The sequence below is a fragment of the Thunnus maccoyii genome, chromosome 13 (assembly GCF_910596095.1).
Source record: "Thunnus maccoyii chromosome 13, fThuMac1.1, whole genome shotgun sequence".
Taxonomy (NCBI): Eukaryota; Metazoa; Chordata; class Actinopteri; order Scombriformes; family Scombridae; genus Thunnus; species Thunnus maccoyii.
This window is the reverse complement of record NC_056545.1, coordinates 12,814,316-12,829,991: the sequence shown is the minus strand read 5'-3', so window position 1 is coordinate 12,829,991 and position 15,676 is coordinate 12,814,316. Positions and strand designations below refer to the sequence as shown.

Genomic DNA, 15,676 nt, shown 5'->3' with positions numbered 1-15,676 from the left:
CCTTTGTTTCTTTCACACATTTGCCAATGTCAGGATTTCATTCTCTGCTCTTTTTCCATCTTTTTCTTGTTTCCAGTGATTTTGAGTGCTCTGACATCTCATAATATCCTTGGTATTGAGCCACTGAAAGATTCCTGTGATTTAATAAGTTTTGACAGGTTGAATAAAACATCCAATAACTTCCAATTATGAATCAGTATTTGATCCCTTCATGCTGACCCTTCCTCATTATTTTAGGCAAAAGTTAAATTGCTGACCCTGGTTTAATTACCAACTTCTTATCACACAATAACAAGCTGTTTCAGCACAGTGGTTCCTGTATCAGCATGCTTATGAGTCACTGTGTTGTTTTCATTTCCAAAAGAAAGTTCATTCATTTATTATCATTATGAGGTTACCATGCACAAAAAAATTCTAGATTATTATATAAATTTGAGTATTAATCATGTTGAAATTCTTTTTGTTTCCCAGCTTACACAGTTCTGTCACTTTTTGAATAAAATGTTATTAAGGAAATACTACAAACACTTCTCAAAGCACGCTGGAGATACAGCTATGAGCCTGGAGAAGACAACATTAAATGTATTTGTTTACTGGCAGAGTTTCCATTGTAAATGTACTGTTCAATATATTTCTTTGCCCTTTGCCAACCAATTACTCCTTGTAGCTGTATAATTTTATTCTTATTTATAATTTTCTGTCCTGAATCAAATATGGACTTGATGCATAGATAAGGATCATATCCTATAAACTCCTCATTTGCAGCATGTCTGACATGAATGAGAGGTTCACACAAAGGGAAGGAATGGAAAAAGAAAGTACATGTTTATTAGAAGGTATGGAGAGTTGTAAATGGTTAATTCTGGGTACCACAGGGGGATTTTTCCTACTCAGCCTGTGACTAATAGTTCAGTGGATTCATAAATTGCTCACCCATATTTTGGGTCATAAGTTTATAGGAATAAATAAAGGTTACGCTTTATTTCACAGGTCCCTTTATTTATGGAAATGTTCTATGTAATTTGCATATAATAGGTAACTTTTACAGAAAGGGTGGTGAAATTTGGTTTGTTAAATAATTGTTAAGAATCTAATTTATTATTTATTTTTTGCAAATTAACAACTATGAACCCATATATAATAAGTAGGTACTTACCAACTTCCCTCTACATTTTTCTAATAATTTGTTCTAAATTTCCCTACCCTTTCTGCAAAATGTTCCAAAAAATACCTGTTAAATACCTGAAAATTACTTCCAGGAAATTAGTATGAAATTAAAGGACCTCTAAAATAAAAATTTGGTTTATTTCAACCACGACGTCAGTCTTTCCTTAACCTATATCAAGTAGTTTTGGCTACATTAAGTCAAACCTTACTATGATTCAGAAATATGCTCATATGAATTATTTTTGTAATGGTCTGGAGGATAGTCCTGCACAGTCAAGATATACTGACTGGCACTGAAAAACTTAAAGGGGATTGTAGTCTGTGCAAAAAAGGTGGCATTCATTAACAAAAATTAAATATAATAAAACTTGGGCAAAAATAAGTGACATTTTATCTTCTCAGACTCACCTTACTGGAATTTACCACCTGAGATTTCTCAGTCCCTCCTCACATTAAAGTTTACCTATGGTAACACACTGAATCCTTCTCCCACAACTTAACAGTGTCCAGTCACTCACAGTTTAGAAGATGTAATGATGCAGATGAGCAGATGATCTCCACCAAAACCATAGACAGGACAACAAAAAACATCATACAGCTGTAAGGGTAACCCCTTTAACAGATCATAACCCTGTGGAATACAAAAAAAATGCTACACAGATTAAATAAACCTGTGTTCTGTTATTTACAGCAGGCAAAAATTAATGATTAAATTAAGTTTGTTAGTGGGGAAACGGTATAGTGAAACAGGAAGGAAGCATTCTCTTCACACAGCATACTGCATTTTATTGTTTGGGTATCAGGACTTGGACTCATTCTGTCATTCCAAGTTTATCGCTCAGGTAGAACTTCGAGACGGTGCGTTAACTCTTTGCTCATAACTCATGTAGAGTTCTGTGTTGGCTTATCTATAAAAAAAGAGGCCATTACTAATATAGGTACAACTGATAAGAATTACTACTCCTGGGATATGAATACATGATATGATATATAGAAGGCACAGAAAATATTTCCTTGTTCCTCAGACTGTGCTGTTATCTTTAATGCTGTTACTGCTCCAAGGACTTCATAACAAAAATACACTGCAGCAGCTGACTTATTTCTATTATGAGGCAAGGTAAACTTACTTCGGACCTCTGACTTTAATATAACGCTATCACAACCTCATGTTCAGCAATAGCGGATGAGGATTTGGTTTATAACCTTTCAAGCCAAGCCCTGTCATCCTGCATTTGTTTTGTTGCCACTTGCTCAGCATCTCTGTAATGCATGCGTAATCCAGGACTACTAGTGTAGTAGGCCATACAAGATTTTACATCGGTGCAAGGAAATACCATTACATCCATTATTTAAAAGGGTTAAACCCCGGATGTTCTGGGTCACTGTTACACTATACAGTACTATATAGTGCTGTATATGCTGCTCTACCTTCACAGGAAGCTGATTCTAGTAAATGATGTAACATTGACTTCACAACAGCAGCTGTGCACCTTTTCAATAAATCATATGAAGTGTAGGGTCACTCATCCGTTTAACACTGAATACTACACAGAAGCATGTTTGACCTCTTGTTTAGCTGCTTTAGTTTTAGCATATGTGTGACTGCAGATGGCTCTTCAGGTGACAACAAAATGATGAATTTACCATAAGTGCAGCTGCTTAAAAAAGCGCTGACAGAGAATAACTACTCAAACGCAAATTGAGGCAAAGTTGCAGTCACTGATACACTCATATCCTTACATATGCACGCTACAACAAATGGACACATCCTTGTTATTTCTGTATACACTGAGAGGAGAGTGCAGTTATTTCACACAGTTGCTGTGCTGTCGTGATGAAACTATCATTTCATTACAGCATCTCTACCAAGTAATAGTTATATTTTCTGCACCAGCGATCCACATCATATGGACAGAGCAACTTCCACTCTTTCTCTATTGCTATCTCTGTCCATCAGAACCCATTTTTAGAAGCTGCATGCACACATTCTCTGGAGTGTGAATAGTTTCTGCACTTGGGCTTGCATGGCTTATTTATTTATCTTATCTTTAGATGTTCCGTCCCTGTCCAGGCAGTCAGTCAGCTGCAGCTTGCTGTGTATTGCAAAAGTTTGAAGACATTTTTAATTGGACACCAGGAATAACATTAAAGTCGCTTTGAACTGTGTGGAATCAAAAATTAATCTGAGACATATTTAAGAGTGGAATAGCCTTCTCAGCTCATGGGGGAGAGTGAGGAACAGGCAGTTGTTCAGGCGGTTTGATTTGACATGTCCTTTTGTGTGTGTGTGTGTGTGTGTGTGTGTGTGTGTGTGTGTGTGTATGTGTGTGTGGGAGGATATTTTTGTGTGTCCATGCAAGCAGGTCATTATGTGTACGCATACAGTATGCATGCATGTTTGCCTGTGTCTTTGTACATTTGTGTTTACTGGTGCACCACAGATTGTTATCTATTAATATGTATTAACTTGGATGCATTTGTTCCTATAAACCCAGGAAAGAGACAGGCTTCCCAAACCATTAATTGTTAAGACTACAAGTCTGGTTAGGAAGTGTGTAGTTGGGTCTTCAATTATGTTTGGTGATGCAGCATTCAAAATTCCCAATAATATTTTTCATGGTGAATAAATTAGGGAGTTGTAGCATCTTTTGATTTTAAGATACTGGTTCTGAAGTTTGTAAACACTGTTTGCATAAAAAGTCATCTGAATAAAATGATATAAAAGGATATTTTGCAAGGCCTTCAAAATGTATGTCACAATGACAGGGGTGTTTATGTTATAAACTGTGCTCAATATCTAAGTTGTATTACAGGTATATGATGTTTCACACCATTTAGGAGTAAAAAAAAAATTGTTATTCCTGATCATGTTTTGCCCAGAGCCATATCAAAGCCAATGTTTTATCTCCCTCCAAAATCCCCCTTTGCCCATTAAAACAAATCAACTGAGACATTATTTCATAAGCTTGATAAAAAGGCCTGGAGTCAGATTTGGTCAGGGAGATATGCCAGAGTCCCAGTTAAATAGCTTTAGTATTGTATTGCTATCTCCTCTGATGCTATCGTGAACAATTTCATTTATTTTTTGGCCTGCCAGTGCTCCCAGACTTTGGAAACCATGAGAGAAGCCTTTGTGCTATAGCATAAAATACATATTGTCACACCCAAAGATTTTTTTTTCTTTCTTTTCTTTTTTCTTACTAAAATGATGAGTTTGCATCTCGTGCCGTTGTGGAATTAAGGAGCTAATTTCCTCTCCTCTCATTTCATAGTTTCATAGTTAATAGATATACTCTGGACCAACTCTCTTGTATGTGACGTATTGCAGATCATGTCTTTTTCTTGTATTTTGTTTTCTCACTCTCTCTCTCTTCTTCCAGTTAAGATCTGATGCTCTTATCAGTATGACAACATTGCTGTTTCAAAAGGAAAAAAAAATGTTGACATGGTACGGTAAACGATTGGTTAGGTTTAGACACAAAAATGATATGGTTAGAGTTTGGGAAAGATCATAGTTTGGGTTAAAATAATTACCGTTTGCATTGCAATCTTCCCGGTAGATGCTGAGATATATTTTGTGAAAAGTTGGCATTCTGGCATGATGTTGTGTTAAAGGAAAGCTCACAGAGTGTACAAACTACAAAGAGTTCATCCTCTAGGGAGAAGGATTGTTGTAAATTTAATGGCAACCTCCTTTTTCTGTGTTCAAGTGGGAATTTGTCTCTGGTGGTGGCACAAGAGGAAATATCAAGGGATTACCAATAAAATGAACAATAATCCTCTGCAGACGATCCTCACTGACTTAGATTCAAACTTTGTAACTCAAGTAGAGGAGGTTATTCAGCAGTGGTTTTATTGCTTAAGAAATGTATCCAAAATTAAGTTATTTCTGTCTGCCCCTGACCTGACCTGCCTTTATTTCATCCAATCTCAACTAATATAATTTGCTTATACTCTGCACTTAGTATAGAAGCACTTAATCGTCTGCAGTTGGTTCAAAATGCAGCTGCCAGGTTTTCTTTTTTACTGGAACTGAGAGAAGAGAGAGAACACATTAATCTCATTTTACCACCCCTCCTTTGGCTACCTATTGCCTTTGGAATACATTTTGAGATTTTATTGATTATCTTAGGTTAGAAGATGATGATGATGTGATATGACTACCCAAACTATACTGTACATAAATTGAAATACAATATTTTTTGAGAGAAAAAGCAAGCGCATATGAATGCATCAAGGGGAACAAGAGATGTCAGAATGTGAGGGTGTTGAAAGCAGCCACTGAAGAGTCTTCTTTAATAATTCATAGCAACTAAATAGGTCACACAACTATTAATTAAGGAGAGCAGGGTATGGGGGAGGGAGAAGAGTAAGGAATAAGGTAGACTGAAAGATAGATGGACACATAAAGGTAGTTATGGCAGAGCGATTAAAGACTGAGGGGACAGGAGGAGAAGAGCATAATCAAATGGGAAAAAGTGAGATAAAAACAGAACAAGTTAAAGAAGAAGAGTGTGAGAGAAAATGAAACAAGACCAGAGGAAAAGAGAGGAGACAGGAAAGACGGTGTGTTATGAAGGTCTGTATTTTATGAACTAATCAATGAAACAGCGGGGGAGTTCCTTCTAAATTGTTCTGTCAAACAGGCTTTCATTCGTCATCCAGCCCATGCCTGTCAGCACCACCATCCCACACACACACACATACTGAACATACTCATGCAAATCAAACATGTTAATTCACTTCCGTGCTGCTAAATCTCCCTCATCATCAACATGCAACAAAGTAATGGTCACACACATTAATACAAAGAAGAGAGTAAACTTCCACGCATGCAATCAAAATGATGTAACAATAATCGCTCAACTAACATGCATCCAAATCCCCGCTGCAGCTAACATGCAGTTGTAACAACTGTTGCAACCATCACAAATGGTTATTGTGTTATTATGTTCTATGTTGAGATCTTAAAAAACATTCCCGGTTGTAGTTTAATCCACCTCCTGCTGTTACCTAAAATGGAATACTTTGCATGCACATTAGGAGTGAATGAACTTCTTTTTTTGTTTTTGTTTTATGATGTAAGACTACAGTATTTGGTTGTTTTTTTCAGGCAACAAAGTATGTTGCAAGTCTTGGCATTCTCCACCTCAGTTGAGCAAGTTCACACTCATGATATATTCATCGTGAGGAATCGTCCCACTGCTAGCTTGCTATGTAGAAAATATAGCATACTAACTGTGTTGCACTATAAAAGTAAGCTTTGTTTCACTTCTCTAGCCATAAAGGATGCCAAGGTGGAAGAACGTCTTGATTGCTCTGTTTTTTTTACTGCTTTCTTTCTTGGCCTCAAAAAACTTCAGCACTATTGAAAGAGGCATTTAAACACATGCACAGAGATTCACATGGCGAATATATAAATAAACACTTCATAAATTACAGGTTTAACTGTGTTTTATGTAGTTTTAGCAGCCTTTCAACCCTTCTAGAAGTGTGCGCTAACCCTGGCTGTCTCCTGTCTATCTTCGTCTTCGTCTCCTCCTTCTCCTCTCTCATATGCCCTGAAGTCAGCAGACATGACAACTGCAGACAGTAGGCCATGGATTATGCAACAACCAAGTTTCATGGTCTAATGAAAATTTCCTACTTTTCTTCTTGCCTTTTTTAACAGTACTTGTCTTCAGCTATAACTACAGAGTACCGTGTTACTCAATGATTTATTGCTCCTGCCCACTGGCCGCTTTGCTGTCCATGTCTCTACTGATTTGGCCAAAATGAGAGCAAAAGAAGGAGTAGCTTTGGTTCAGATTAATATTAATGGACATGTTTCTTGTCCCTTTACAAATTTTAGTGGGTTTTAGCGATGAAAATGGATGCCAAGCTTGGCTATTTAATCATTCTTGCTCTAGGTATTAATAATTTAGTTGCACATGGGACATAGACAAGACATAATAAAGTTGACTCATATAGTTACATATATAAGGGCTCTCTTCAGCTACTATGTGAAATATAGTATGTTTAACTTCATTTCATAATTTATAGTTAACAGGCATGTGCCTTGCTCAAGAGTACCTCAAAGGTGGATGTTTAGGGGCATTTGAACAAGGCATCCAATTGTCTAAACCCAAATGTGCACCTGTGGAGTCATAGCATATGCCTGGTTTACTGACTTCCTTTCATTATTTCTTCAATTTAAGTAGCACCTTTCCTCATGTACAATAAGCAAGAAATTGTAAGATAAATAGATCTAGCACCACCTAGGTGAGTAAGTAGTTGTAGCAAACAAGCAAATGTTTTCATAAATGCATAGACACAAAAAATATGAGCAGGATATAAGAGTCATTTTTCCTTTTGATAACCACATGTTTTAAGTGAACCAATGACCAATTACCATATCTGCTGCCAGTAGAATGTAAAACAGTGACAAATGCAAACCTAATCATGCTAAGTGATTAATTAACTAGAGATCCAGATGGGATGATTGTGAGCATATCTGCAGATGATTAACAGTCCTCAGTAATTCCTGTGCTCTGTATCTCTCTATCTCAGATGGTTACACGACAGATGACATCGAGTTCTACTGGCGAGGAGGAGACAATGCTGTGACAGGGGTTGACAAGATTGAACTGCCCCAGTTCTCCATTGTGGATCATAAGCTCATCTCCAAGAATGTTGTCTTCTCCACAGGTGATGTTCTGAACAGGCTGAACTGCATGAATTACACCAATCATAAAAAGGGACCAAATTAGGCTTGTATTAGTTGAGGGTTCATTGGACATGGTAACACCAACACCAGAACAATATAATGCATTCAAATATTATAAGACCTTAAATAATTATCTTTACAAATTTTATGATCAGTGTTTGTATATACATACATTATTGTTATTACTTTGCTTTTATTTCCAATTTAAAGAGTCATTTAATTATTTTCTGGCCCTAGAGTTGTTATATTTCATTATCATTATGCTATTACAAAGAGGGCAATATAGCCGTTCATAAATATTGATTCATTTCATTGGTTGCACTTATTGATATGAAAATAGCATCCACTAATTGCCAGAAATGCAAAATATTATGTAAATGAATGAACACACATTCAAATGTTTGCATCAGGCGCTGCCCTCGGAGACAGAAGACACCATAACTTATTTAACAGCAATAAACAAAAAGAATGCTCTGATACAATGAAATATTCATCTCTTCAGCATTTTCATATTCATGAATTTGTCATGCAAGCAAGCAACTGTAAGCGGGACAGTGGTTCTGCTGAATATTGTTTCTGGGGTAGCTACTGTATTGGTTGAGAACGGAACACTAATACAATAAGAATGTAGAGACTCCACCAATGAGGGGCCTTGAGCTGTCTGCAGGGGTTACACATTCCTCCCAACTCTATTAATAACATAATGCTTCCTGATGAATGCACAGTGTATGCCTGTGTGTGTGTGTGTGTGTGTGTGTGTGTGTGTTTGTGTACCATTAACAAGCATGCAAGTAAGTCTACTCAAGTGTGTCCCTGCAGTGAGCCTGATTGTATTACCTTATACAGAGATATGGAAGATGGGGGATTCCCTTTTAACGTGCTGTCTATTGCCAAATGGAGGGACCAACCCTGGGGTCACTCAGAGATGCAAACATCAGCACAAGTGCCTGGGCATTTATCCAATACAAGTGTCATGTTTCACTCAGAGGATAGGCAATGTCATTGTTGCCCTTATGAATAATAAATGTATTTTCTACCTAGGCTGTTTCCTCACTTCATGAAGAAATAATTCAGTGATTCTCTTGGTGGCTCATGCTAAAGTTAGCTAACTGAAATTGCAGAGTGACAGGGTAAGTGGTGACATTAACTAAAAGGAGCTGAGCCTGGTGTATAGTTGATGCTTTCATTTAAAAGGTTTAATCCTCTTCCCTCGCCGCTCCTCTGTTTCTGCATGACTTTCGAATATATTGTATATTGCAATGTATTCTAGCTCTTCTTCGGTTGTAATTTGGTTATGCAAGTCCAACCAAAATACAGCCAATTCCTTAAGCAGAGAAAAATGTGTGCTGATATGATTTGCCTTTACCAAGACCCTGCTGCAGGCTTCATTCAAATAGGGCAAAGATAAGCAAAAAGAAAGAAAAAAAAAAAGACAAACCATCAAACCTCTTGCAGTACTGTGTATGAACACAGGTTGTGGAGAACGGGAAATTTTGAAGAACACAGATGCTTCAGTCTAGTGGAGACAACAAATATGGCTTTTTACTGAGAGCTTCAGAGTTAACAAAGTTAATCAATTAAATGTTTTGGTCATTTATCAAGCCAAAGTGCTTCTGAAATGTAAGGCTTTGCTGCTTTTCTGTGTTTTATATCTGATGTGGGTGGTTGAAAGTAATTTGAAGATGTAATTAAAATGATCGCTAATTTCTATGATTTCTGAGAGAGACTTCTCATCAGAAAACCATATTGGTCACATTTTAAAGAATATAACGCTTACGTTCAGTGACAGAAGAAGAGGTCGAATGATGTTATCTTGCTGTAAATGATAATAGTGACAATAATAATTACAATATCCACCTGTGTTGGACTTTTGAACATCTTTATCTGAGCATTATCATTTTCTGTACACACTTGGTAAACCTTAGTTTACAAAAGTGTACAAAGTGTCTGACTTCAACACTGGAGACTAGCATTCTTGCTTCATCTCCATAGGTCAACTTTAATCAAGTTAGTTTTAGTTAGGTTTAGCCATACCTTTACCATATGGGGTGATCAGTCCAAGGCCATATTTCCCAAAAGCATTTTGATGCTAAGAGACAGTGGTATGGTCATTTTAAGAAAATGAGGCCCTGTTTCATTGTTTAGGTAGGACAAATTGTTGTCTGAACCTATGCTGAAGTCTGATGGTGTTCTAAAATATGCACTGCAAGGGAAAGCTCCAAATTTCTCTCTAAAATAACATAATCAGAAAACATAATGTTCTGGAGCCCTCTTATCTGTGGCAAATATTGTGGAAATACATCACCTAACACTACTTCTAATTGCTATTTTTCTTCCCCTGTCCCCTCTCTGCAGGTGCTTACCCTCGTCTGTCCCTGAGTTTTAAGCTGAAGAGAAACATTGGGTACTTCATCCTGCAGACATACATGCCTTCTATCCTTATCACCATTCTCTCCTGGGTGTCCTTTTGGATCAACTATGATGCTTCTGCTGCCAGAGTGGCTCTAGGTGAGGCCTGCAATACAAACACAGATAGAAAGGTAGACCACGTCAAAACAAGGGTGGACACTTAAATGAAGATTACACTGGCACTGAAATAGGCTGACCAGGGAAATTCAAGCGAGAGCTATGATTTTTTTTTCAATTTCACCTCATTACATCATTCATTTGAAGGGCAAAACAGACACGAGCGAAAAAAAAACAAAAAACATAAGAGTCTACAGCCATGCTAGCGGTTCTGTGAGGCCACATGCTGATCAGAATGATAATCCCAGTATGTTTATGTTTACCATGTTTACGGGGTTAGTTAAGCATGTTAGCATACTAACATTTGCTAATTAGCACTAAATACAAAGTACAACTGAGGCTGATTGGAATATCATTGCAGGTATTTGATCATAAACCAAAATGTTGGACAATTTCAGGGGATCATGAAAGTCAGTAGAATTCATACTCTGGATATCAAGAATGTCTGTACAAAATTTCATGACAATCTTTCTAGTTGTTGAGATATTTCAGGCTTGACCAATTGGTGAACTGACTGACCCACTGACCCAACTACAGATAGAACGTCATTGCCGCCAGCATAGCCAAAAAAAGATAATACAAGACATTTCACATTATGTCAGACAAGAATATCTGCTTAGTGTTAAGAATAACCTTAACACTGAATATTCTGAATATGCTGTCTGTGGTAGACCTGCTTGACCTGTGTCTTGTATGGAATATATTGTTTTAGCTGTAAATATAGTGAATAGGTAAAACTTTGTCTACAAAATTAATCTTCACAGAGATGCAGTTTGTATCTTAAAAATGCTCATCTTATGTTAAATGTTTACCCTTCCAAATTCATTCATTAATTGCTGTGCTTTGTGTCAGTGACATTTACTCATTTTAGACATGATCACCATACATTCCTTAAAGAAAGCACTGCACTGATCCACAAATACAGTATATTTCACTTCTTTTACAATCACTTTGGATGTTAATAGGATCAAATATTCATCCCAGAACAACAAAAGTTGCTGTAGTCCACAGATGTATTATGATGAATGATCAGGTTGATTTGTTTCCACTCTGATTCAAGACCGTCTGTGATTTTCTGGAAATCACAATTTGCCCTTGATTACGTAAACCCCATGTAGCCCATGAGGTTTGTATTGCGATTCTGGTTTACTCTGTGTTTATCGGAAGCTCCCTGTCTTCTTTTCACCCAACTCCATCCACCCAGCTTCATCCATCCTTCTACCCATCCCTCGCTTTAGTCGACAAGGCAATTTCGCTGATTGAAGACTGAGCTGCATTTAGTGATCCGGGGGGAAGGCATGCATGGGATTTAATGGAAAAGAAGGTAATGCTCCATAATGGGGGCGGGTCAACAGAGTTGGGAAATGTTCGGTCACCCCCCAATCTACACCAGATTCAGGAACTACTTTTCTCTGACCTGGTTTAAGGCATTAAAATAGACCTGTAATGGTTGAATCACATGGCCACTGTGCTGCAGAAATCCTTTGTTGTTATTGTTAAGCTCTTGCAGCAACAGCTTGGGAAAATTGCCTGAATCCTATTTTGAGCGATGGCTTTGTGACAGCTGTATAATAATTTAGTAATTGTTTACTGAGACTCTCAATAGAAATGGCCTTAAATAATCACACTGTGTGTGCTTTCAAAGTAGAATACACAGGTGCATGTGGGTGGATTCGTGAGCGCTATAGGAGCTGAGAACACAATTATTTAATCATGCATGGAAAATCATGTTTAAGCTTTAGAATCAGGCCTCTCATGCCATTTATAATTCCTGCATAAAGATAATACCACAGATACACACTATTGTAAGCACACAATATTCAAGAGCCTGTGCTATACTAAAAAAAATATTACTACAAGTCTACAAATTACTGCAAGAGCTAGCATGTCACTCATAATAAGCACAAACTCAACGCATTGATATGCACAGTCAGTCTAGTAACCATCCCCATAGCTTGCTGGGCAAGGCTTTTGAAACTGTCTATAACTTTTCTCAGTGGGAGTTCTCTGCTAATGAACAAGACCATGGTTGACATTTGAATTTCAAATCGCTGCACTGCTTCAGGTATACGTCTTTAGCTTGTCTCCCGATGCATGGTTTGAAGTCATGGGGGTAAGCCCCTCGGTGTCATTGATCCTGACAGGCTTAATAAAGCACAGACATGGTATCAAGTTGATCACAACGATATCTTGCAGTCAGAGGGATTAAAACTGTCACACACAAAGTTAAGATGCCATTCTTCAACAACTTAGAGAATTTTCCTCAAAACATAGTCAGAATATTATAAAGAAATACAAACTCTTACTTACTTTTACGTATAACATTTTTGATTTTTACCACATCTGTTATATTCATATGAATATGTTTTTTCTCTACCAGGTATTACCACGGTGCTCACTATGACTACCATTAACACCCACCTGAGAGAAACCCTCCCCAAAATCCCCTATGTTAAGGCCATAGACATGTACCTCATGGGCTGCTTCGTCTTTGTCTTCCTGGCTCTGCTGGAGTATGCACTGGTAAACTACATTTTCTTTGGACGGGGCCCTCAGCGTCAGAAAAAGGCAGCTGAGAAGACAGCTACAGCCAACAACGAAAAGATGAGGATGGATCCAAACAAGGTAGGACTAGCTTAGCTTACCCCCATAATTTGTAGGCATTTTATTTGCATTTAGAGAAGGCTGATTTTCCCAAGGTTCAGATTATTTTTCTTTCAAAATATGTACAAATTAAAAGAAATTTCTTTATATATGGAGGTGAGCTCCCATACTGCATGTTCACATTAGCAAGTGAAGGCAGTTTTCTTTGCTCTGGATACTTGCAATTGCATATTTTCTTTACTTTGCCATGAATTTTAATTTAATTATTCATAAAGCTGTCTAAGGAGCTCAGAATAATTATAAGCAAAGAAAAGAAATGTCACCATTTCAAATGAAGGGTTGACCTAATGTTTCCTGCCTTCACTGTGCCAAGTAAAGGAAGTCTAATAAGCTTGTACTATTCCTGTTTGAAATCCAAATGAGACATGTTGCCAGCTGAAATACAGGGTAAGAAGGTCTCAAAGTCACTTGGCTCTTTGTCTAGATAGAGAGAGTTGCCTTCATTTTTCCATTTTGTGTTCCCAGCTGACTTGAACCAAATGTTCAGCATTCAGCAGAAATGCAAAATGGCCACCATAACATCGGTATGCTTATATCAATTAAATACACAACACTGACTAGAACTGAGTAGAAAGATGATTGCATATCCTGTAACATAAAGTTAAAAAAGGAGGGAAGTAAAAACTGAGCGATGTTTGAAAACCTCTGATAAAAATATGCTTTAGTTAAGAGCAATGGTATGGGATTCATGCCCACACGCATTTGCAGTTACTTGTGTACAGTGGGATTTAATTGTTTCATAGAACTAGCGCAGTGCCTGTTCAAAACATGCCTGTTTCGATTGCTTATTATTTCTCAAGAACCCAATATGTATGTATCAATTGACAAATGTATTAAATAAATCAATAAGGAACTAATATATTAAATGGTTTAAATCCAGACAGAAACTTCACCAGTGAGACCAAACTGAGGTGGAACCACAGAAGAAGTTTATGGCCTTCCATTGGTTGATTCTGGTGCCAATCAAACATGTCTGCGCTCATATTGGCTAGTTTTACTGCCTCCGCCGCTGTTTTTTTCCTGTGTATGCTTGTTCTTCTCTCTCAGGCAGTTTAATTGTGCGGGGCATGTGCTTTTGTCTGGTTCAGCAAATCAGAGCCCAAAAGCCCCACCCCATTGTGATGTGATGGTGTTTATATCAAACAGCTCCCACTGCACTCAGACATGGAGATGAGTGGCTCACTGTTCACTTGTTTATTCAAAGTTAATTAAACGTGTCACGTGTCCAAAAAACTTCACACTCAACACTGCACTTCCTTTGGTCCTCAGCAGTACACCTGCCAAGTGTGAAGTCAAGTCAGAGCACAGAAGCCCTGCCCCACTGTGATGTGACGGTGTTTACATCAAACAGCCCCCATTGCACTCAGACATGAAGCTGAGCGGCTTGCTGTGTGCTTGTTTACTCAAAGTGTATTAATATTAAACGTGTTGCGTGTCCAAATTGCACCTAATTCGACACTGCACGTCCTTGGGTCCCCAGCAATATACCTGCCGAGTGTGAAGTCGATTGGATGAACGGTTCTTGAGATATTCAAAGAACAGACAGACAGATAGAGATTCCTTGCTTTTTAGTTAGATGAACTAAAGTGCCCATTCAAAACATGCCTGAGACATCCTGCAGTAAGTCTTGAACATACATGCCAAGTTTCATTCACACTACACAGTTCAATAGTAGAGCTTAAGTCTCTGTCCGTGTTTCCACTCGTTGACTCCACGGGCAGAAGAAGAAGCAAATCAACACTTTTTATGTGGTATTTTTGCCTCATCCAAACAACTTCACAATCGACACGACACTGCACTTCCTTGAGTCCCCAGCAATATATCTACCAGGTATGAAGTAGACTGGATGAATGGTTTTCGAGATATGTGAAGGACAAACATACATACAGACAGACAGATTCCTTCCTTTAGATACAGAGATGTACATTGTTGCCAACATTGCTGCACCCACCTACACAAATGCATTCTCATTCCACTACTTCTCAGTTGCTCAAGTAACCATGGTGATTCTGTGTGCTTGCAGTGGCTGGTGGGGAATGTAGTTGGCAGAGATGATACTCTGTATGCAAGAATGAAACAAAGGGATCTCGATGGTCATGACTCTATGTGGGAACCAATCTTTGTGGATGACGCAGCAATTGGACTTGGTGACCAAAAGAATAAGGTACTACAAAAACCTGTTTGAAAAATGCCAAACTGGGTTAAACTGCTACTATACATTTACATCATTATTATTGTTTTTTGTTTGTTTGTTTGTTGGGTTTTTTAGTCACTTTGGGGCAGTGGAACAAGATGTAAACACAATATTGACATATTATGACTTTATGAAGGTCATATTGTGTCTGTGTTAGCAAACACTTGCCTATTTACACATTCAGTGGACACAGGGCCATTGATTTGGTGTCACACTTTTGACCACCAGGTGAATATAAGTGTATTATTCACTTTCCTTTTAGCTCTTTTTTGGTCTTCACCACCTCCTGAGGAAACTACATGGCTCTCTAACTTCTATATGCTCCACTACTTTAATGAGCTAATCACAAAATTTGTCTGTCTATGGTAGCATAGATTGAGTTTATCAAAGTTTTTTTAAATTTTATTTTGGCTGAAAAC

General features: G+C 37.8%; 1 protein-coding gene across 1 annotated transcript in view; it reads left to right on the top strand.

Moving 5' to 3' along the window:
* The window catches only part of LOC121910887 (gamma-aminobutyric acid receptor subunit beta-2), a 70,826-nt gene that overhangs the window by 51,515 nt on the left and 3,635 nt on the right, over positions 1–15,676 (top strand). The window contains exons 6-8 of the mRNA XM_042432273.1: positions 7,717–7,854; positions 10,229–10,381; positions 12,780–13,024. Of these exons, the coding sequence (XP_042288207.1) occupies positions 7,717–7,854; positions 10,229–10,381; positions 12,780–13,024 (536 nt within the window). The remainder of the gene's footprint in view (positions 1–7,716; positions 7,855–10,228; positions 10,382–12,779; positions 13,025–15,676) is intronic.